The following is a 24,895-nucleotide window of genomic DNA, read 5'->3' on the forward strand; positions in this document are numbered from 1 at the left end:
CACATCAGAGAACGCATGAGCGCCTTTCTGCACGCAGCCCTGGGCAGGGCCCATTGCTCTTTCAGCTCAGTGAATGGTGGAAGCTCATGGAAGGCAGCAGACAAAGAGCCCCCGGGGTAGGGGAGCTTCCAGAGAGGCCCATGACCAGGCCACAGGGCTGCTGGGGCTGGAACCCAAAAGCCACTGGACTCTAACCCTGCTGGGCGCTGCAGAGGCAGAGGAGTGATGAGTGAGAGGAGGGTGGTGGTGGACTCGCCCGCCGGCACCAGCTCCAGCATGCCCCTCCAGAGGCGCAGGACATCTTTCAGGGGGACAAGATCATCGTCCTCCCTGGACAGCCCCCCAGCCTCCAGGACCAATGTCATGGGCAGCCTCATCCGCACCCCTGGGGTCTATGTAGGGACAACGCCCAGCGGGGGCATAGGTGGCCTGGGTGCCCGTGTGACCCGCCGGGCCCTGGGCATCAGCAGTGTGTTCCTGCAGGGCCTGCGGAGCTCAGGCCTGGCGGCGGTGCCTGCTCCGGGCCTGGAAAGGGACCATGCTTCTGTGGAGGACCTAGGGGGCTGCCTGGTGGAGTACATGGCTAAGGTGCACGCCCTCGAGCAAGTCAGCCAGGAGATGGAGACGCAGCTGCGGATGCACCTGGAGAGCAAGGCCAAGCGTTCTGGGGGTTGGGGCGCCCTCCGGGCCTCCTGGGCCAGCAGCTGCCAGCAGGTGAGTACCAGGCCATGCCCAAGGGCTCGGCAGACAGCTCTCAGAGGGGATGCTGAGGGCAAGGGGAAGGGTCGTGGGTGCTCTGAGGCCAGAAAAATTGGCCACACCACCCACACTTTCATATTAAAAATGCTAATGGTCCAACGATGAGGACATCGGGCCCCCATTTACTGAGTCTTAAAGAGGCAGGACCTGCTAGTCCAGCTCATGCACTTCTTTCTGGAACATTCAAAGCCATGCTGTGTGTCGAATCACCATGGATTGCAATTTTCAGATGGAGAAACTAAGGCATGTAATTTGGTCATAAGCTAATAGGGAGATGGAGCTGAGATTTGAAGCTGAAGATCCCCAGCTCCAAAGTTGCCTTTGTCCCATTACCCTGAGCTGCCGCTATTGAGAAAGGGTTTTTACAGACTTCATCTGACTGAATACACTGAATGAATGGGTATTAAAAACTATGAATAAATGGACATGTCACCACTGGTGTGTGGCCGGGTAATGCTGAGCAGATGCCCACAGGGACTCTCCATCAGCCTCCTGCCCCTGCCCCATTTCACTCTGCAATAGCACTGTCCAACAGAAATATGAGCCACGTCAATAATTTATGTTTCCATTACCTACAGTAAAAGAAAGGAAAAAGAAACAGGTGAAGTTAATATTAATATCATATCTGAATTTACTTAGTATATCCACAATGATGGGATTATTTTAATATGTACTCAATAGAAAAAAATATTAATGATATGGTGTGGATTCAAATAGAACCTTCTAGAGCAATGGAAATGTATGTGTATCATCCAATCAGCCAGCCACTAGCCATTTGTGGCGAGAGAGCACTGGACATGTGGCCAATGAGATTGAGGAATAGAATTTTTTATTTTAATTTAATTTTCGTGACTTTAAATAGCAACATGTGAGTAGTGGTTATCTTACTGGACAAGGCAGGATGTGGAGGTTCCTGTCTCTTGCTTGGTGGCCCCAGCTTTCCTGCCCTCCAGAGTGATTTCTGCAGAGCATGGCACTCATCCATCATGTCTGCCTGCAGCCTGAGGTTCTAATGCTGAACTTCCGCCAGCACTGCCCGTCTCAGCTGGGCTCTCTGTGGGTGGCTGGCTTCTTTCCTCCTGTCCCTTCCCCAAGTGCTGGCCTTGGGATCCCTCTGAGCTAAATCAGTCTCTAATCCTGAGAGGAACTGATAACTCAGACACTTTGCCCCCTGGGGCATCATGCAGTCTCCCAAGAGGTCACAAATCATTGGTGTGTGACCGGGTGATGCTGAGCAGATGCACACAGGGACTCTCCATCAGCCTCCCGCCCCTACCGCATTTCACTCCACAATGCTGCTTCTTTGCTGTCACCAGCATCTGAAGGACAGCACAGTACACACGATATACAACATTGTCCTCTCAGGCTTCCCCAGGGCTACTGTTCCACTCCCATCCATCTGGGCTGTGGAGAGAGAGCCATCTTAGAACATTCTGGAGCCTTCTATCTGTCGGGACAAAGAGGCTGCTATTCCTCCAGAGTGTCCACAATAGTCCTGTTTCCAAATATGGTGCCCTAGCAGCCATTAGAACACCCAGATATTCCAGCGTGTCAGCATCTTCTGGACAAGTGCATTTGGCCACGCAGACATGCCCAGAGGAATCAAGCATTACAATACCGAGGTTAGGAAGTATGGCCACAAAACCTACTCACGCTCAATAGATGCTGACTTGCTATAGAAGTTTTTGCAACTTACTCCACTGCTCTGGACCTCAATTTCCTCATCTGCAGAGTGGGTGTAATAATGCCTGAATAATTCAGCAAATCCATAGATAAGCAGACTAGAGACTGGAGAGCTGTAAAAGAACCTCGTGGCAGAACAGCACAGAAGGACTGCAGGCCAAGACTTTCGACCTCTGCCTCTAGGGCTCAGAATCCCCAAAAGGAGTCATGTTCCTCTTTAGTGCCCATAAATGAAGTCCTATATGTGAATAGAGACCTATGATTTTTCTTTTTTCTTTTTTGAATATGGACTTAAAGATATAGTTAACCAACCTAAAAAAAATGGAGTTATTTCTGCCTTGCTGATCTGCCTTCTAGTTATTATGAAGCTCTATTCCATCAAAAAAAAAGAGCAAAAGATCACTCTGCATACCATAAATACACATGATTTTTCCAGCCAGCCCCCAGCCCCTGCCAGGCCTAATGGAGAGCCCACCCAGAGTCAAGTGACCTTCATGAAGTGCTGTCCCCTCCTCCCTTGGGGATCAGAGGCAGCCACGTTGTGCTCAGTGCTCCCAGCCTCCAGGAATCCAGAGCTCCCTCACTGACACTTCTCGTTCTGGGGCGCACGTTCTGAACTCTGACCCTCTCCCCTTTGTAGCCTCCTTTTCTCCATCAGCAGCCACCTCCTGCCCAGCCCGTCTGTATAGAGGAACACTTTCTCCTTCCAGCCCAACCCCAGGCGCTCAGCTTTCCTGGTCCTCTTTGCCTTCACCAGGCCCACAGCACAAAATCTCAGAGCAAGTTCCCAGTCACGGCCCTGAACCGGCTGAAAGGTGGCCAGGCACCTGGAGAAAAATCCCTCGTGCTCCTTACAAACAGCTCCCAAGAGGACCTGAGTCCCCCAAGAGCAGGTCGGAGGACACCTGTTTGCATGGTACTGTCTCAGACCAGCCTGGAAGCAATTTGGGAGGGAAATTCAAAGCATTACCTCTATAGATGTGTTTCAAAGGAACCTGTTTTCCCAGGGAATACAAAAGGGTTGGGAGGAAGCAGACTCTGCCTCCCCTCACCCTCCTCACCCTCCGGAATGCAGAAAGTTGCCAAAGCCATTCTGGGAAGTGGGGCCACCTCTGTCCTGGAATCTCCTACTACCTGCAAGAAGACAATGGAGGGCTTTCAGAAAAACAAGGAAGAGGGCAAGAGGGGAAGGAATGGGTGCTATCACTGCAGAAAGTCATGACTCAGAAAGCAACACAAAACTTAGGGACCAGGAGGGCACCACCCACCTTGTCAGAATCAGCAAAGTGTCCTGGGTTGGGGAATTTTCTCCAACCTTGCCACTACCTCTGTTTGTGAGGTTTGGATGGTCATCCCGAGGGACAAGGCTGGCTTCCCTGGAGCCCCATGAGTGCAGTCCCACAGGACCCTGTTCTCACAAAGGCCACACTTGGGTCTTGATGCTCTGAGGTCACCATCTTGACATTCTCAACAGTTTCATCTTTAACTTGTGTTTTGTTGACTGAGGCCACACCGTAGAGACCGTGTGGGAGCTCCTGCTGGCTCTCATCCCCTTCTGGCTCCCTGGGATAGGTTCTCGGCTGCCCATTTCCCTGCCTCCCGAAGCACCAGCCCCTCTAGAGTGGCATGTGGCCCCTGGGGGTGACACCAGCTGGAGAGAAAAGACAAGCCTCTTGGGCACTCTGATCCAGGTCTACAGGGTGGCCCTGAGGTTCTAATGCTTTGGGAGTCAACATCTCTTCAACTATCTGCCACCAGAACAGCCCAGTAGCTGGTGAGAAAGGTAACCCAGCAGCTGGTGGGCTGTACACATGATGGAGCAAGCCCCGGGTGTCCACAAGGGTCTACCTGAGTATCTCCAAGCCCAAGAGAGCGCAGGTTTAAATAGCAAATAAAATCACCATAACAAGAGCCTGACCGTAAAGCAGTGTATGGTGGTGCACACCTATAATCCAAGCAAAGAAAAAGAAAGAGACCATGAAAGAAAAAAAAAAGCTTTATATTTTAATTGTCCTTTTGTCCTGCTATTTGAATAAGGGGCCCTGCATTTTCATTTTGACTGGAACCTACAAATCATGCAGCCAGTCCCGGGTTCATATCATACAAAATGTCTTTTCAATTCCAATCTTCTCTCTCTCAGGTCCTCAGCCATGTTAGCACCACCCTGTCCCTTCTCCCACTCAGCAGTGGAAACAAATGGGAAAAGTCCCAGGTGGTGGCCCCCAGGAAGACCTGGACACCCTCCCCACTGCTCAGGCAGAAGGTGGCCATTTCCCTCCTGGCCTTGCTCTTGCCAAGTGAATGATGCTGATAATAAGCTCTGTTGGCAACCCCAGGCCTTTCCTTCTCCAGTAGGCTAAACACAAGCTTGGAATGAGGCCATCTCCCTGTCCGGGAGCTACAGAGGGAAGGACAGAGGGACAGCAGGCACACTGTGAGTCCCAATGCAAGAGGAAGCAGCCAAGGGCCAGGCAAGGACAAAGCTGCAGGGGGAAGAAAGGGGACCACAGAGGCTCTCAGTGGAGAAGCAGGACGTTGGCTGTCTCCCCGGGAGGACACAGCAGCTCACCCCTCTGCCAGCCAAGACTGTCAGCCCAGGCAGGGGAAATCAAAATGACGGAAAGGCACAAGGGCTAGAGTTTGAAATGGGCCTGACAGGACTCGCTCTCCTGCTGCTCACACCCCGTCTCTGTCCCTTGGCAAGACAGCCCATACTCTGCACATTTATTTGCCAAATTGGGGAAACTGCTGGAAACTCCAGCAGCTTAGATCAGGGCTAGGTTCTCCCCCACAGAACCTGTGGCCCTAGGAAATATTTTTGAAACCCACCAATGGGGTGGGGTGTAGCTCCGTGGTACAGTGCTTGCCTAGCATGCATGAGGCCCTGGGTTCAATCCCCAGCACCTCTCTGGAAAAAAAAAAAGAAAAAAGAAAAAAAGAACTAATTAATCCTACCCATAGGGTCATTGTTCATGATTGACAAGCTGATGGCCCTGAAAGGAAGCACGGGAGCGAGGCAGAACAGGACTGAGCTATTTTGGTACCTGCACAAGACTGGATGAGTTTCTCCCAGACAAAATCACCCAGGGGATTTCTTACTAACTGCAGTGTGTTTAGCAGAGCAGAACACTATAGTTTGGTTAGAAATGTAATAACAAGGAAGAATATATTCAGGAGACTTTTTCGTAGGGAGAGAGATGAATAAGATTGGAAGAAATAGATAGGGCAGAGGGGGACAGGCAGCAGTAGACTGATCTCAAAGGTGGTTGCTAAACTGTTTTGCTAGGCAGCAGGAGTCTGGGAATGAGGAAGACGCTAAAGAGAGGAAGGAAGAGCCTGGGCCTGGCACTCAAGGCCTTGTTTCCCGCCCTTCCCATAGGCTGCACTTCGCCACCCTTGACCCTCTTTAAATATCTTAAAAGTTGAGTTTGGAGTAATGAAAAACAGGGAGGGGTGCTATGGAAGATCCCAGGTTTTGAAGCCCAAGGTCAAACCCAGGCCCTGACACTCAATAACTGCATAACCTTGAGCCAAGTTCTTCATTGATCTCTCTATAGCTCGGGATATTTGGAGATGTCTTTGATTTGATAAAAAGAATATCTCTAAGGAGGACATGGTAGAGACCTTCTGCAGAAATTAGGGTATTAGGAATGATAAAAGGATGTCCAGTCTCTCCCCTGCTCTGTAACCTTGGTCAGAGGTAGTAGTCTATGTGATTAGACAAGAGAAAGCAATGATGTAAGAATTAGAAAGAATAAGGGGAAATCTTGATCTTTGTGGAAAACCCAGAAAGATGTAGGTAAAAACTATATAATAAGCAATAAGATGATTGAATAAAATAGTAGGTTCCAAAAAACATGTCAAAAATCAATGATGTTTATCTGTATAAACAAAGATACAATTGAAGAGAAATTTTCACTTGGGATAGCATAAAATAAAATGAAATTCCTCTGAATAAACTTTTTAAATGTCTCAAATCTCTATGAGACAATAGCAAAACCCTCCCAAAAGACTCAGAAGTAGTCTGGAACAAATGGAAAGAAATCCCATGTGCTCAAATAGAAAGATTCATTAGCATAGAGAGAGCAAATTCTCCCTAAACTCACTTATAAATGTAATGTCCTTAGAATTTTTTTAATTTCATCTTTCTTTCCCAGAGCTAGATGAGTAGAGTATAAATTCTATTTGTAAGAACAAAGGCAAGCTGGGTTGTGGCTCAGTGGTGTAGTGCTCACCTTGCACATCCAAGGTGCTGGGTTTGATCCTCAGCACCACATAAAAATAAATTAATTAATTAAATAAAGGTATTTTTTAAAAAAAAGAACAAAGGCAAGGATAAATTAAAATGACACAAAATCAAGAGGGAAGACACTAAGACATACTACCCTCTAGAACTATTTCATTTAGAAGAAGATAGGACGCCCAATGGAACAGAATAGAAAATCCAAAGGCAGGCACCTTTGCGCGTGGAAATGCATTTGTTGATAAAGACAGCATTTGAGGCCAATAATGGATTCATGGTCTCAGATAAGTGACATTCCAACAGTTAGATAGTCACAAGGAATATAATAAAACTGGATCCATCCCTTGCTGTATGCTAGAATGGATTCTAAGCATATCCTAGATTTAAGTGTTAAAAGGAAATACACATAGAAATATATGATGAATTTCTTTATAATCTGCAGATGGAAAGTATTTTCCTCATTAAAATTCAAAATCCAAGAGCAACAAGGAGACATATTGATAAATTTCATTACCAAAAATTTAAAAAAATGTTTGCATTGCAAAATAACACCATAAGAAAAATTAAAAGATAATGGTAAACTAGAAACAATATTTACAACTTTGAAGACAAAGGATTCATATCTCTATTTTATAAATAGCATTTAAAATTTGAGGTTAAAAAGAGTTATCAGAACTACTTATAAATAGACGAGCGATATAAAAGGTTGACATAAAAATAAATGAAAAATTTCTGGATGATATAAAAGGATGCTCAACCAGCATAAGAGAAATTTTTAAAACCTATCTGAGATACCAGTTTCACCACTCAGATTGTCAAAACATTAAAAGTGTGTCCACTTATTTGTGTGTGTGTGTGTATGTATGTGTGTGTGTGAGTGTGTATGTGTGACTCTGGGGAAACAGACATATTTTTGCCATGCTGGCAGGACTAGAAAATGATACAACCCCTATGGAGAAGAATTTGGCAGCATGTAGGCAAATGATATAGGCATTTATGTGGAATGTGACCTAAGAATCCTACTTTGAGGTCTCTCTGCCAATGATACATTGGCAAAAATCTGATACGAATGTTCATTTCAATCCTATGTGTAATACCAAGAGACTGGAAGTGATCCAATTGCCTATGAGTAGGGATACTTCTCTGCAGATGGGAAATCATCCATATTATGCAGTGATTCTTTCCAGGACAAGTTAAAAGACAAGTTAAAAGGGAGAGTGTGCTGTCTGTCCTATTCTCTACAGCAGAATACATCAGACACTAGAATGGCAATATGTAAATCAAGGGAAGTGTAACTGATGTGATACAGCAATCTGTATACGGGGTAAAAATGGGAGTTCATAACCCACTTGAATCAAACTGTGAAATATGATATGTCAAGAACTATGTAATGTTTTGAACGACCAACAATAAAAAAAATAAATAAATAAATAAAAAATTTTAAAAAAAAAAGGGAGAGTGTGGACTTTACCCCTTAAGAAAGAGGAAGAGAGCCAGGCATGGTGGCACAAGCCTGTAATCCCAGAAGCTCAGGAGGCTGAGGCAGGAGGATTATGAGATCAAAGCCAGCCTCAGCAAAATTGAGGAGCTAAGCAAGCTCAGGGAGATCCTGTCTCTAAATAAAATGCAAAATAGGGCTGGGGATGTGGCTCAGGAGTCGAGTGCTCCTGAGTTTAATCCCTGGTAGAGAGAAAGAAAGAAAAGAAAGAAAGAAGGAAGGAAGGAAAGGAAGGAAGGAAGGAAGGAAGGAAGGAAGGAAGGAAGGAAGGAAGGAAGGAAGGAAGGAAGGAAGGAAAAATGTATTTAAATGATTCCTTAAAAGAGGAGGGAGTAAATAGATGGAGGGAAGGAGGAATGGACACTGGAGTTTTTTAATTTATCTTCTTATGTGGAGATGATTTGGGAACCATGAAAATATTTTACATAATTGTAAAGCAGAATTAAATCTTAAGCAAACCCTAAAATATAAAAGAAAACAAATGAATCCAATGATGTATCAAGTTGATGGTGTAATTACACACAGAAGAACTATTCAAAGTGATTATTTAAACCACAGTAATTTGTCTGTACATCCCTAAGAGGAATGTATAAGAGAACTGGGGGCGAGGGTGCTTAAGTTTTCAGGAATCACATCGTTGGCAGTAGCATTGGTGTTTTTCTGACACTGGTGTGTGTGTGTATGTGTGTGTGTGTGTGTGTGTGTGTGTAGATGTATACTGTAGGATAAAGTGAAAGAATCATTATATTTGTGTTATTAAGAACTGAGACTTTAGTGTGGGTGAATGGAGATACTATTGAAAGACTGATTAAATTTCATGGCAATTCTTTAGTCCTGGATTTAAACTTGGAATTATCAGTACAAACCTGTGATGTCTGTGATCATAAAAATAAAAATATACCTATTTCCAAATATGAACCACTGAAAAGATCTAGGAACGATGAAAAGCAGCAATGGCCAACCTATTGGCAGTGGACAGTTTTAGGCTCCAATTTTGGTCTCTAACAACCATGTTTCATGAAAAGCTGAGTTCCTTGGAGAAGTGGCTGAATCCATGTTTGGGGAACCGTAGATGTACAAGATGAATCTGGAACATTTTGTCATACCAGAAAGCAAGGAAGCTGTCCAGAACCACTAGAGTCATGTCAAAAGACACAGAAATCAATCCCAATATTCCCACTATCCAAAGATGGTTCCATAGATTTTAACTGGGTGGGGCAGTGGCACATTTCGGTAATCCCAGAAACTTGGGAGTCTGAGGCAGGAGAATTGCAAGTTTGAGGCCAGCCCCAGAAACTTAGCAAAACCCTAGAAACTTAGTGAGATTCTGTCTCAAAATAAAAAGAACTTGGGATGCACCTCAATGGTAAATTACCCCTGGGTTCAATCTCCAGTGCCCCAATAATAATAATAATAATAATAATAATAATAACTGGAGTGGGTCAAAACACATCAAATACATTTTAATCCATGAATTCAGTATAAAACAAAAAGAATTAATTAATCACCTTTGTAGTCTGCTGGGAAACCAGCTCATTACTTTGAAAACTGGTAAATATTGAGGAAGAATTAAATATTTTTCCTCACCTACAGATGCATCAGGTGGGGGAAAAAATAGAAATAATTGAAGACATCATTGTGTAGAAGTATTCCAACTAATAAAGAAACATTATTAATCTTTATGATTTTATTAAATAGAATTATAACATCACCATTTTGCAACCATAATAAAACCTTGGCTCCAGATCATAAAAAATCATTGAATAACTACTAACATCACAAAAAGAGACCAGCAGGCATCTGTACCTTGCTGATAGAGTACAAAAAAAAAAACACCTAGGAAATAGGCTTGGGGGGAAAAAATCAAAACTAAATGTGACTAAGACTCAAGATTAAACTACTAATTTATAGAAAAATACAAGGATCAAAACAACATGTTAATTGACATACAGGGATGAAATGAGCAAAACCTAGACTTCGAGAAAGTCTATAGAATAAAAGACTCAATTTTTTCATAAATAAAAAATTGCTAGGGGAAGGAGGAAAATGGAGGGAGAAAGCTGTAAATTCAGAGACCAAGTTGATGCCAACCCACGGAGATGTTCTTTGTCTGGATCACTATTCAAAGTGTTAAAAAATATATTAGACCAAGGAAGGGAAATGAACATCAAATGGATATTTGATGGTATGGAAGAATTATTAATTTTTAAATATGACCATGTTTGTGAAGTTATAAATTTTTAAAAACCATTTTTTTATATAAATGAAACAAAATAAGTCACACGTTTACATTCATGGAACTGGGTGATGGGCCTATGGGGGTCCATTCTTTCTTTTTATATGGGTTTGAAATGTTCTGCATCAAAACAAAGATAGAAGACCTTCTTCATTGGGTTGGTCCATGGGTATTAAATGAAATAACCTATATATATCACTGGTGCATAATCAGTGACAAATTCAAGGTTATGGAATTGAGTGAACTTGAAGATACACACCTTGGGTGAGGAGTCGCATAAACAGCCGTGTTTCTCACATACAGTCATGAGTTCAACCCACACAGGCTGCAGGCGTTCTCAGAAAGAGCAGGAGGTAGAGGATACTCAGGTGTAGAGACTGACTATGGATCCAAAGTGCATCCCTTCAGACTGGGGCCCAGCGTGGACCAAGGATGAGGAGTGGCCACGGCAGGGCAGCCTGCAACTGTGTCCCTCTTCTATTCCCAGAGCCTGGCACTGAGAGGTAATACAGGGCACATAGCAGGTATCCAACCAATGTCTGCTGTGAGAGCTGAATATGGAGCTACACAGGCTCAAATCAAATCCAACCTGAAGATGGGGGGGAGGTGGGGGTCTTCTTTAAAATTCCAGACCAGAAAAGAAAGGGAACAGCTTCAGCATCTAATACCCCTGAATAACTGGGCAATCCTTTGCAGTTGTAAGAAAAGAACAAGGGAGCTCAGTACATACTGATGTAGAATAGCACCAAGATGTAGGGGTGGGTAAAAAGCAGACCACCAAACCGTGTCTGTGTACTCCCAATACTTGTGTTTAAGAAAAGCCACAGTGGAAGGGCAGCGTACATGGGGGAAATAGCAGTGAGGGATTCAGGGAGAGGGCCGGGTGCCTGAGACGTGGCTGCCTTTGGCTACATGCTCTTTGGCACTGTTAGAACATTTAGCTTAAATAAAATATGTAGCAATAAATAAAACTCCTGCCAGCAGCTTATTACTAGTGGTGATGTTAGGAGGTGGACCCTGCCAGGTCCAGAACAGGGAAGCCCTTGTAGCCTCAGAGAACCTTCCATGAGCATCCCCTGGCAAGAAGGGAGAAGACCCTTCCTCTCAAATCAAAAACCCAGCAAAACTCAACATCCATACACAATAGTGGTAGCTCCTGCTAACGGGCCACCCTCTCCAGAAGAACTAAATTAAATCTTAATCCAGGCGGTTGGCACAAGTGTTGAAGACAAAGGTATGGTGGCTCTTTCTGGGGAATTTCTGAAAGGAGGGCTGAAGTGCAGGGTCCCCCAGGGAGCCCCCGCAGGGTTCATGCTGAAGTCGAAGTCTCAATTTAGGCAAATAAAACATCATTTATGGTCATCTGGCTGGGGAACGGCATATAAAGACTCATTTATCTGGTTGTAAACGAGCCAGTGGAGCTGACAATCACAGATGCATTATTCAGCAGAATCGAGAAGCTATTTGAGTATTACGAGGAGGTAATGAAAAGAGAGAGACAGTTCGACCACAGCCCTGACCGGCTAGGGAAAACAACTTGCAATTTTTATTTATTTATTTCATGGGCCAATGAATCACCATCTGAACAAGTCTCGGGGGTGGGGGTGGGAGTGTGCAGAGAGAAATGATGCTAGCAGGCTCTGGGCACCGTTTCACAGAAGACAATGCACTGTGCCTGAGCCCTGCCCAGCCCAGCCCCAGCCACCTGAGCCCTGAGCTGCAAAGAAACGACCCCAGCTGCAGATCTCACTACCTCTTCCTCATCTTCTTCCCACCCCCAGGTAAGACCCCCTCCTTCAGGCCTGCTCTCAGCCAGCTCTGGGGACAAAGGTTCCCTGATAAAGGAATCTTTCTGCCAACTGACTAGAACCTTGTCCAGTCCCCTAACTTACAAGAGCTTAGGTTCCTCTGCCTAAGGAAGGTGTAGACATCCCTCATGAGTAGTGGGAGGAGTAAATGAGATAAGGAGGTGGATCCCTGGGGCCTGCCGGGGGCTCACGGGTGTCAGCTGGTGGTCCCCAAGTAGCAGCACCTGGGAAATGAGTGGCTTTGGTGGTATTTCAGACAGACTGCAGGTTCGAAGGAGGGAGCAAGCCCAGGCCAGGAATCACCTCCAGGGACAGCTGTGGAAAGGCCCTCAATTCCCAGGTGCAGTGTTGCTAGATCCAGTCACCCCCAGAGTCAGCTCAGGGTAGGATCTTGTTAGGTTGCCCAGTCTGGCCTCAAACTTGCGATCCTCCTGCCTCAGCTTTCCGACTCACTGGGACTGCAGCTGTGCACCACCAGACCTGGCCACCTGCTAGTTTACTTGCTGTCTTTTCTGGTCCTCAGAACAGTATATGGAGCTACCTAGCATGATGGGGTTAGTCAGCTCGGGCTGCCAGAACAAAGAACCCCAGACTGGGAGCTTCAACAATAGAAATTTATTTCTTGCTTGTCTGACACGGCTGGAAGTCCAAGATCAAGGTGTGGGCAGGACTGTCTTTTCTGAGGCCTCTCTCCTTGGTGCATAGATGGGCCTCTTCTGCAAGAGCCATCCAATGATCTCATCCCTGTATATGTGTCCAACTTTCTTTTTACAAATACCCCAGTCACATTGGATTAGAGTTCACCCTCTTGACCTCATTTTAACTAATTACCCCTTAAAAGACCCTCTCTCCATAAACACTCCCGTTTTGAGATACTGGGGAGTTATGATATGGGAGGGGTCACCATTCAGGGCATAACCCTCATTTTATAAAGAAACTGAGGCCTCCAGAGATTAAGTCCCTCACTGAGTTCATGCTCCAACCAGAAACAATTTGGTGTGGTTTCGACCGCCAAAATATTACTTAAGAGCTTCCTATTACAGGCCAGAGGGGCCTGTCCCAAAATGCTTGGGGCTCAGCAGGACCACTGTCTACTTTGACCTCCTTCCGTTTGGTAAACTGGATCAGCACCAGCAAAGAGCCTCCCCAGTGGGTTCAAATCTAAGGGTTGTGCCTCCTTTCTGTCCCCTTCTCTGCCTCCTTTAGTTTGGAAGAAACTGTCAGAAAGGAGGATTGATCCTCATCCAAACTCAGCTGTGGCTGGAAATAACTGCTTGAATTGGGACGCAGGAGGCCGGGGTGGCTTCCAGGTCACCAGAGAGCTCAAGACTGGGGCTGGAAAGCTTCATGGCCTTGCTGCCGGGGAGGGGCGGCCTCCCTGGGGATTTCTATTTTTTTTTTTTTTTTCCTTTTCAGTGATTCTAATGCTCAGGAAAAAATATGCTGAGCAGTGGGCCCTTGAGGCAGGACATCTTTATCTTCGTAGATTCAGAGATTCCCCAAGGTGTGTGGCTCCAGCTACCCCAAGCCACTCCACCACCAGAGGTGGTCACCTGCCTGTGAGGGAGAGGCCTCTACCCCCCCCCCATGACACCTACATCAGGTTGGGATCCCTGTCCCCCACAGGGCCACCGTCTCCCACCAGCACCTGGTTTCCTGGGCAACCTGGAGAGCTAAGGGATCCTTGCAGGAGATGAAGCCACACTTAGTATCAGGGGCCCCAGATGCTAAATCCCATGGGTCCTGGGGCTGTGGGGTGAAGCATGTGCCTCTTAAATCCCACCAGCCAAAGGCCACTGAGAACATACTTATGGAGGGAAGAGGATGGGTGGGCAAAGTCAGGCTTATTAGTTTGTTGCAGCAAAAGAGAAGAAACCAGGGCAGGTGCAGTGGCACATGCTGTAATCCCAGTGGCTCAGGAGGCTGAGGCAGGAGGATCACGAGTTCAAAACCAGCCTCAGCAACTTACCAAGATCCTAAGCAACTCAGCAAGACCCTGTCTCTAAATAAAAATATTAGAAAGGTCTAGGGATATGGCTCCATGGTTACGTGTCCCTGGGAGAGAGAAACATGGGCAGAACCTGGTGTCTTGGGAGGAGGAAACAGGAGAGACTTGTTAGGATTGAGTTCATGCTGGGTGGTTTTGGAAGGAAAGGTTGAAGAAGTGAGGGTTTGCTCTGCATTGGATGCCGGCAGGAAGTAGGGTGGGCTCGATGACTGGGAATCTTACTGGAATTTTCCCAGGAGGCCTGAGGAATGAGGGGGGGCATAGAGCCGCCACCACCGGGAAACCACGTCGCTCATCCCTAAGGCCGGCTGGAAGAGGGCTGTTGGGTTTCCGTGGTTGATAATGTTCTTGCCTCTTGTTCAGATCTAATCACAGCAGGCCCTTGTCTCTGTCCCTTTCTGCCATGATCACAGGGCAGCCTTGTCTGATGGTGGCCCATGCTCTGTGTGTGTTCACATGCAGGTGAGCAGGGCCTCGCTGTTGGCTGCCAACTCTCAGGCTGTGAGAGTTCCTCACACCAAACCAGGTTCCTCAGCCTCCTCGCCCACAGTGTGGCAGGACTGAGGACACAGAACTGATATGCAGGGACCTCTCATCTCGCAGGGCCACGAGGGTGGCCACGGGCTGAGGCAGAGTCCTGGGCCCACTGTGCCTAACAGGTGCTGAGAAGGGCTCACCCTCCTGCCCATCCCCTTCCTGCCCTGCAGAGCCTGTGCCAGCGCTCACACACATGAGCAGCTCACAGGTAGAACAGAGCCAAGTCCAAGCCCGTCTATGTCCTTAACAGAACCCCCCCCCCAGATCCTGTTCCTTCTCTATAAATTGAGGGAGAATAATCTCTATTTCATAGAATTGTCACAGAGGAGCTCAAGGCAAGCTGGCTTTCTCCAGCTCCCAGGACGGTGCCTGGCACATCATAATATTTAATCAATAAATATTGATGAAATCAACCAAAAGACATGCCCAGCAAAATCGTAAAAGGCAGCTGTGTCTGCCTCCTAGGGCGGCCATGGCAATGTGCCACCAACTGAGTGGCTCAAAATAACAACAACAAAAAAATTATTCTCTCGTAGTCCTGGAATGGAATTGGAAATCAAGGTATCATGGAGGTGGGTTCCCCTTGAGGTTCTGAAGGACAATATGGTCCACACAGCTCTAACTCCTGGCAATGGCTACAAGTCCTTGGCGGTGGTGGTCCTGGCTTGTACCCACAGCCCCCACCCCCAAGTTCTGCCTCGTTCTCTCCGTGTCTGTGTCCAGATGCCCCTCTTCTCATAAGGACGTCAATTGCATTAGAGTAAGATCCACCCTCATGACCTCATCTTAACCTGAGTTACACTTCAAAGACCTTATTTCCAAAGAAGATCATATTCACAGATCCTAGGGACAGGACTTCTGCTTATCTTTTGGTATCTGACCTGTACTGGGAGCTGTTGGAGGGGGGAGCAGAGTTGTTCTGTTCACAGTTGGAAATACCTGATTTCCAACATTTTGTTCTATTTTCTCAAAAGCCACTTAAAAAGTTCCCTGAAAAACCAATGCTTTTTCACCTGACCCTCTTCCTTTTGCATTTGAAATCAGATCCTACATCCTGTTTAAACCACATGGGACTTGGGGTTCAGAAAGGAAAGTCAAAATACAGAAAGCCCTGGAGAATACTACTCATGTAGTAGAAGCACAGCAAATGTCCCTAAATTACTGTGTGACATTGTGACAAGTTATCCTACCTCTCTGAACCTTAGTTTCCTCAACAGGTAAACGAAGGGATTAGATCTCACTGACATCTTCCTGCAGACACAAAGGAAATGGACCAGATTCCCTTTCATGAGTCTGGCAGGCACATGAAATGGATCCTCTTCATGGACATGGACTCCCAGGGTAATTAATTATTTACCCTGAGACAAATCCTTTTCCCTCTGGGGCTCTTCATTTGTAAAATCAGAAGGTAGAATTCTCTGACCTCTCAATCCTTTAGATAGAGACAGTTTCCAGGGGTATAGTACAGTGGTAGAGTGCTTGTCTAGTATGCACAAGGCCCTGTGTTCAATCTGAGAGAGAAGGAGAGAGAGAGAGAGAGAGAGAGAGAGAGAGAGAGAGAGAGAGAGAGAGAGAGAACCCTTCCTGAGCCCATTTCTCTAATCCTCATCAGCTCAGCTGGGTGGCTGTTGAAGGCTGGAAATGTTCAGGACACGTGGGCCTCCTCCCTCATCCCTAAGCATCAGGTGGTGGCCTGTGCCCCAACATTGATGAAGCAATAGTTCTATCAGCCAGAATATATCCCCAGTGTTGCCAAATGAGGGTGAGGGGAGAAATCACCTAGGCAGGGGGTTTACTAACAATAAGCAAAGTCCACTCCTGATCCAAACTCATAAAAATCCAGATGAAAGTAAACCAAAGAACAACTGAGATTTCCAGCTTGGATGACCCGTTGCATCGCGTCCCGGGTGAAGTTGGTGCTGAATACCTCTGAACATTCTTTCCCCTTTTGGACACAGACCATGACAGCTCGGGTCCCCCAGGGCCGCCATTCTCAGTCTACTCATTCTACTCATTCTACTTCATACCTCAAGAGCAGAGGTATGTTCCCATCATTCCTGAACCTAACGGGTACCTAGCACAATACCAGATATGAAGTACAGAAGGGAGGCAGGAAGGAAAGAGAAGATGGAGGGAAGCATACCATGATAGCATACCACAGCGGTGACTGGTGCAAGAGACAGGACCTAAAGAAGTGAGTTCAAACTCTGGCTTGGCCATCCACCAACCTCGTAAGCTTTACAACAAATCCCTTTACCTCTTTGAACTTCGATGTTCTTGTTGCTGAAAGCTCGGTCCTTGTCCCCAGTGCCAATCCAGTAATGAGGGCACAGTTTTGAGAAAATGGAAAAACAAGGTTTATTGCTTTGTTAGTAAAGGAGAAACACAGGAGACTCCTGTCCCAGCGGCTGTGATTCTGCCCATCAGCCAGAACAGGGGGCTTTTAAAGAGGTGATTCAAAGGCTAGTTCTGTTCCTTGTGTTCTCTGCTGGAATTGTAATTCACTTGTTAATTTGGGAGATAGTCACTTCTGAGATCTTCTGATGCCATCCCCAAAGTCTGGATTACTTCGTTCCTATGGTGGATGTGTACACAGGAACAGATAACTCTGCCTAGGATGGGGAAGAAAGGTAATCCTGTTTCCCTTGAGATCAGGGAGGGGGAGACATTAGGGAGGAGCCAGGAGAGAAGAAGAGAAATAACCATGTCCACTTTAAAAATAAGTCACAATGGCACAGCAGCAAGGGCCATATTCAGAGCATAAAGTGGACACTGTGACACTCTGATTTGTAAAATGAGGGTAATATTTCATGCCCACAAGGTGGTTGTGGGAATTAAATCAAATAATTTACCTGAAGCACCTAGTATAGGGGCCTGACCATGGTGAGCACTCAATTAACTGTGGGAGTAATTTGTGTCCTTATTTGCATTTGTTAAAATAATCATAATCACACAGGGCCCTTCTATCACCACCTGCCCTGCCAACTCTGCAGTATCTCAGGGGGAAGGAATTAGCATTTGCCCAACAGCACATAAGTGTGGGACCTTGGTGTCTTAGGAGCATCCCTCTTTGTGGTAGCAATCCCAGAGTGGCCTCCAAGCCCCTTGGTGGGGGAGTCCCAGGCTCCTACCTTTGACCTGGTTACCTTTGCAAGTGGCACCACCTGCTGGCTGCTCCTGGACTGGTCTTGCACACCTAGGTTGCCCTCCAACCCTCCCCTGCAAAACGTTGTTAGTGTCAAGTCCTGGATTCCTATAATCATCTTCTCACTGCCAGAGCCTCCTTGATCTTGGGATGGAAGCCACACAATTCTCACCACCCTGCATTTGCTCTATCATGTCAGAATTTCCATGACAGCTCCCAATTTCCTGAGGATTATATATCAACCATAAAATTTCTCTCTGCCCTAAGACTTTGCATAGATTAGCCCAGCATAGCTGCCCCTATTCTCTGCTGCTGCTATTAGTGACAGAAGAAATGCTCCCGAAGTCTCCTCCCTCCTTTGCTTTTTCATTTGTATTTCGTGTTTAGAGCAGAGATGGAGTTTGGAGTCAGGGGTCCTGAGTTCCAGTCTTAGTTCACCAAAATACTTTGACCAGCTTCCTAATCTCTCCATCAGCCATCAGCTAGCCTCCTCCTCTGCAAAGGAAGGAGATAATTACACTTGCCCTCAGCTGCGGTCCTTTTGAAGCTTAAGGGGAAATCACAGGAGCGGGAAAGGCTCTGTCAGTGTCAGAGTAGAGACCACACGCCTCAGCCAGGGTGTGTAATTAGTGTCACATGCATTGGCCCTGCCTCCGCCCACACCAGCAGCACCAAGTGTGACATTTGTCATTGTAGATACTACGGGGATGACACAGAATTCGCTTTTATTCCATTCCCCTATGTGACACTCAGTGTGGCTCTTCCATGCACCAGGTCCTGTGAGATTCGAATATCAAAGTGCTAAGGTTCTCAGACTCTGGGCTGTAGGAGTCTAAAGGGGATTACGAGTTAACACAGTTAACACGTCCACACTGTGGTCCAGCCCTGTTAAGTGCCTGCGAAGTGCCAGCACAGTGTGGGCTGTGTGATGAATATCAACATGCATTGAACAGCAGGGACTCATGAAGTCGAGTTATAAAGGCAGCTTTGGTCTGAGAGTGCCCTCTCCCAGGATCTCATCAGACTGCTCAGGATGAGGCTGATCCTGCATCTTGGTTTCTGGATAAAAGCAGTTCCATGATTTTTCTGATCCATAGTAGGTAACTAAAAATTCTACACTCTCACTTTAAGTCACAAAACACAGTCCTAATTCAGGAAATAGAATATCTGATCAATACCTTCTTCAACACATCAAACCTTATTTTCACCCCCTTCTGCAGAGTAGGCCTAATGTCTGGGGAGGGGTGAGGTCAGCTAGGTTTTCTCTTTGGTTGTTCTTCTCAACCCCATTTCTCTGTTCTTTGCTGTCTTTAACCCAACTACAGTCTAAGCAAAAAGAAGGGAGAGGACAAGAGGGCAGGAAAGTTCTTCCTTGGTAGACACGGCGTCTGGGTCTGGCTAACGTTTAGACAAGATATTTGCTCTTGAGGACACGTTTTTGTATTCTGAGACGTCTCTGCTCCACCATCTGCAAACACAAGACCTGCCTTCAGCAGTGTGTGAATGATCCCCCCACTTCTGACCCTGGCAGGATACCCCACTGACATGCCCTCACCTTGCAGGCTGCCCTTTCAAATGACCCTCCCTGTCCCAGGCTCCACATCTGCTCCCCAGGATGGGTACACCTAAGGGTCTCTGTAAGAGGAGGGCAGTGACTCAGATCAGGCAATTGAGTTTCCTGTTTCTTATATGTCTCTTTAAATCATCCGTAATTCAAAGGAGAAAGTTTTCTGATCCCCATTGTTACGGTTTGGATACAAGGTGTCCCCTCAGAAGCTCATGGGATAGACAATACAGGAATGTTCAGAGGTGAAATGATTGCATTATGAGAGCTGGGACCTAACCCATGCACTAATCCATTTGATGGATTGACAATTTGAATGGATTACCCAGTAGTCACTGTAGGAAGGTGGGGTGTGGCTAGAGAAAGCAGGTAACTTAGGTGTGACCTTGGGATATGACCTCAGGGTTTTGCTCTTATCTCCCTGGCTCTTGTGCTCTCACTCTCTCTCTTTCCTGGCTGTCATGAGTGGAGCCATTTTCCTCAGCTATTCATTTCCACCATGATGTTCTGCCTTACCTTTGGCCCAGAGCAATGGTGTTAGCAATGGACCTCTGAAGCCGTGAACATGAAATAAATTTTTCCTCCTCTAAGTTGCTCCGGTCAGGTATTTTGGTCACAGTGATGAGAAGCTGACTAATTCAGAAACCCACTCTATGAATAGGGAGACTTTCAGAGCGTCAGGCAATCCCTGAGTGACAAAGGTGGGATTTGAGCCCTGTCTGTCTGAATCAAAGCCCATGATTTTCCCCTGAGTCCTTGCTGCTGGGCTTTAGAAGCACAGGACCCACTCTGGGACTTTGCATGAGCCATTAAACCCCTGCCTTGATCAACTTTCGTGACCTCTAAGAGCCCTTTGCATTCTAAAATACTCTTCAGTTCCAGGGTAGAGGTCACCTAGAGGCACAAGGTGGAGAATCCTGCAGAGGTGGGAGGGTCTGCTGCTAGCTCCTCCCCTTTCTGCTCTGACACCCTCCTCCTGTGGGCTTATGGCTTCAGGTAGCCTGAGGACCACCAGCTAAGCGGGGCTGGCACTTCCATTCCCTCCAGGAGATGCCCAAGCCCGGGGGGCAGCTGGAAGGCACGCATCTGCTTCCCTTCAAAGATACTGGGTTCTCTGTGCCTCTCAGATGGGTGGGTGTGCCATACTGGAGCTTGAGGCTGGTGTCGCAAGAGAGGAACTTTCCAGATAACAGGATTCCTAGTTGAAACCAAGGGTCCCATCTATGGTTCAACCAGAGCGACAGCAATCTGTCCAAATGCTGACCTTATTGACGGGTCTCTGAGCCCTGCCCTTCTAAAGGTCTCAGTGTTCTAAAGGTCGCCGTGTTCTCCTAGGGCCCTCACTTTGCCAGTGCAGATGGGACTCCAGGGCCTAGCAGCCCAGGGAACCTGGCTCGTTCTCCCTGCCGTGTCCCCTAGCTCCTCACAGCCTCCCTGTGTAGTAAGCAGAGCAGGTTTAGTTACCTCCTTCTGACAGAGAGGGAAACTGAGGCTCAGAGATGAGAAACAGAGCCAGGATTGGCACTTTGGTTTCTCAATCCCCTCTGATACTTTGACTCCTTTATCCTCTTCATTTCTGTTACTTGCACAAAACTAAGTGACTGGAACATTCTTCTCCCGTTCCTGATCCTCCACCCACCAGAATCCCATTCCCTGACCTATGGGCCCCAAGACATTTCCCTGTTTTTCTGTCCGCTTAGATTGGGGGGGTGGGATAAAGTCTCAGGCAGAGCAAAGGTGAGGATTCTTCTAATCTTTCAACAGAATATCAACCACATCCACCCTGCCAACAATCTACAACATTGCCCATTCTGTTCTATCAGAATAAATTGAGGTTCTATGTCTGCACAGCAGAGCACAATTCTGCATTAAATTAGGCTGGCTTTGAAGACCTAGGCTCATGGGTAAATCATTTCTATTCCTTGATTACTCATAAGTTTCCCTTGGTTTCAGTGAAGAATAGGAAAACTAAAATTTATTGAGCACTTACTATAGAATTTGTTCTGAGGGCTTTGCACATCCTGATTCCTTAACCTCACAACCCGATGAGGTCATGATTTTCATTACCATATGTGTGTGGGGGGGGGGGGCGGGTAATGGATCAGGAAACCAAAGCCCAAAGCAGTTATATAATTTTTCCAAAATCCCACAGCTAGGAAGTGATAGAGATAAGACTTTGAACTTAGGTCTTGTGTTCCAGAACCTGGGTGCCCAGGTCCACTCCAGACTAAGACTCCAGATAGATGGTACCCCTGAGAGTTTCCAGGAAGAGGAGCACAAGGCAGAGAAAAACACGGGGCTCAGGTGCAATTCCCAAGAAGCAGAACCCCAGTCCAGGATGCTGTGGAAGTGCTCCGGGGAGTCTTGCAGGGAGCAGGAAAGGACAGGAGAGGCTCCAGCAAGGGGCCCATCTCTGGCCAAATCCCAGCTTCAGTCTCAGTGTTGCTCTGACCCCAAGCAAAGGTGCTAGGCCTTCACGTTCCAGCAGCTGTCTATCATGTGAACTTAAAGGGGGGTTCTGGAGGCCTGGAGGCTCTGCTCCAAACAGAGCCACTGTCCTGGCTGTGGGAAGTGAAAGGACAAGGAAACTGGGGACATAAGAAAAATGATTTTTTTTTTTTAAAGAAAAACCTAGAAGATCTGTTGGCCACACCTAAGCAGGAAAGGAGTGCCTGTGATCTGGTTTAAGCCTCAACAAGTCCTGAGCGTTTTTCTGAGGACATAAATTCCTCTGATGTTGGCTGAGCGCCCAAAGTCGGGGATAATGGTTTCTGCACGTCCCCACCTCCAGGCCCATGGAAAGGGCCTCCTGGACAACAGGGGCATCTGTGTTGATATCCAAGTGACCCACCCACTGCCTGCGCTTCTGCAGACTCCCTGTGCGCTGCTCCCTGTGGCCACACTCCAGGCCCCAGTGAATCCCACTCTGTTTCACTGCTGCCACCTTCACAGGCTCTGGCCTGGCCACCACCTACTCACTCCCTACTGGCTCTGGCCTGCCTTCCCCATCAAACCTGCCCCAGCTGGTCTCTCTACCAGGGACCATCATGCGTCAGCCACTGTGCTAGTTTTTTTTTCAGGTTGATTTTGCTGATGTCACCTTATATTTTTATTCTGAATTCTTCTGAACGTATAAAAAGGGTCCCCAACACTCAGCATGGTCAAGTCTCAACATCATGTGCTGCAGGCTTCACTTTAACCTAAAATGAAAGGCTTTAGGTACAATAGAAACCCCTTCCTGATCTACCGTGATTCAGTTCCCCTCCACAGAGGTCACTCCTGCTCTTAATGTGGCACCTGTCATTCCCATGCATATTGCTCCATTTTTACTACAAATGTATAGAAACCCTTTATAGGATTGTTTTATGTGATTCGAAACTTTATATTAAATTGTATTATACTGTGTATTAGAGCTATCCAGAGAAACAGAACCGAGAGAGAGAAAGAGAGAGAGAGAGAGAGAGAGAGAGAGAGAGAGAGAGGGAGAGAGATTGATTGATAGATATTGGTATCAAGGATGGAACCCAGGGATCTTTAACCACTGAGCTACATTCTCAGTCCATTTTATTTATTCATTTATTTTTTAGATTTTGAGACAAGGTCTCACTAAGTTGCTTAGGGCTTCGCTAAATTGATGAGGCTGGCTTTGAACTTGCCATCCTCCTGCCTCAGGCTCCGAGTCACTGGGATTACAGGCATGAGCTACCATGCCCAGCATATAGATTGATTTTTAGGAAATTGGTTCACATGATCCTTGAGTCCATGATCAAGGTGTCAGTTGGTTGGAAGGCCAGGCAAGAGCTAATGTTACAGCTCAGTTCCAGTCTGAAGACCATTGACTGGTAATTTCAGTTTTCCCAGAGAACCTCAATCTCTGCTCTATTCAATTCTGCAACTCATTGGAGGAGACCCACCCCCATTATGGAGGGCAATCTCCTTGACACGAAGTCCACTGATGTAAATGTTAATCTCATCCCAAAACATTCTCACAGAAACATCTAGAATACTCGGTTGACCAAATATCTGGGCTCTGTGGCCCAGAGAGAATGACACATAGAATTGACTAGCACATGCTTAATTTCCTTCTGAAACTTGCTTTCTTTGCTCTTTCTGTTTTTGAGATTCATCTGTGTTCAAAAATGTAGCATTTCATTCTATATGTACCATAGGTTATGAATTTTTCTACTGATGGACTTGGTTTCTTGCAGTTTTCTGTGTCACAAGTAGGCTAGGGTATAAACTGTCTTCCTCATATTCGCATAGCCTAGTTTCTCTAAGTCAGAGGTGTACCATCTGTTTTTGTAAATAAAGTTTTATTAGAACACGGTCATGTTCTGTTTTTGTAAATAAAGTTTTATTATAACACGGTCATGACCATTCTTGTACTGCCTACAGCTGCTTTTGCATTGCAAGAGCAGAGTTGTATAATGGCAATAAAGATGTGTGACCCACAAAACCTAAGATATTTGCCACCTGTTCTTGGAAAGAAAGGCTTCCCAACCTGCTCTAGGTTAGAAATAGAATCAACAACTTTTTTTTTCCTTTTTTAAGGTCCTAGGGATTGAACCCAGGTATACTCGACCTCTGAGCCACATTCCCAGCCATTTTAATTTTATTTTGAGACAGAATCTCACTAAGTTGCCCAGGCTGGTCTCCAACTTTCGATCCTCTTGGCTCAGCCTCTTGAGTAGCTGGGATTACAGGACTGCTCCACCTTGTCTGGCTACAATCCAGCTTTTATATATCATTGCCCAATTTTTCTCCCAAGTGGCTACATAAATTTACCCTCCCAGAAACAATGTGTAAGAGCTCTGATTCCTTCATATTCTCATCTCCCTTGGTTTTTCAGACATGAAAAGATTTGCCAATCAGATAACTTGCGAACTGGTTTCCTCATTGTTTCCATCTTTGGCTCTTTCGAAGTATATCACTTATTGAACAAACATGTATTAGGGGATTTGTATGCACCCAGGACTATTGAGATAAAACTGACCCATTTTTCAAGGGAAGGAGCAGAGCTCTTGAATGTTAGAATCACAATTTCAACAGGGCGTCAAGGCAGGATGGCTGAGCATGGATTCCACAGGCCCGCCCTGAGGGCGCACCAGGAGAAATAGTCAAATAGTTGGCATTATTCTGCAGGCCCAGGGATGCTCAGTTGGGAAGTAAAACAACAATTTGGCCATCTGCCCGCAGCTCCTGACAGCCAGGGGCACCTACATCGTAATTCTTAGCAGAAAAGACCTTTATTTCACACAGGCAGAAGCACAGGAGTTTGGTAATTAAATTGGGGTGTTTTTTTGTGTTTATTTTTTTGTCTTCCCTTTTGACCTTAGAAAATAAAACATCTGTGATCATAAAAGAGAGAGTACAAGCAATTGTCTATAATTGATACAAGAAGAAATAGAGCTTTA

At 46.2% G+C, this 24,895-nt stretch overlaps 1 protein-coding gene across 1 annotated transcript in view; it reads left to right on the plus strand.

The window, feature by feature from the left end:
* Window positions 1–225: 225 nt before the first annotated feature.
* Window positions 226–24,895, plus strand: part of BFSP2 (beaded filament structural protein 2) — a gene marked incomplete at its 5' end in the record, with an annotated part of 66,631 nt that continues 41,961 nt past the window's right edge. Inside the window, one exon of the mRNA XM_081300727.1 lies at window positions 226–714. Coding sequence (XP_081156853.1) covers window positions 226–714 — 489 coding nt within the window. The remainder of the gene's footprint in view (window positions 715–24,895) is intronic.

Source organism: Spermophilus citellus, assembly GCF_964194105.1.
Source record: "Spermophilus citellus genome assembly, chromosome: 7".
NCBI classification, from domain to species: Eukaryota; Metazoa; Chordata; class Mammalia; order Rodentia; family Sciuridae; genus Spermophilus; species Spermophilus citellus.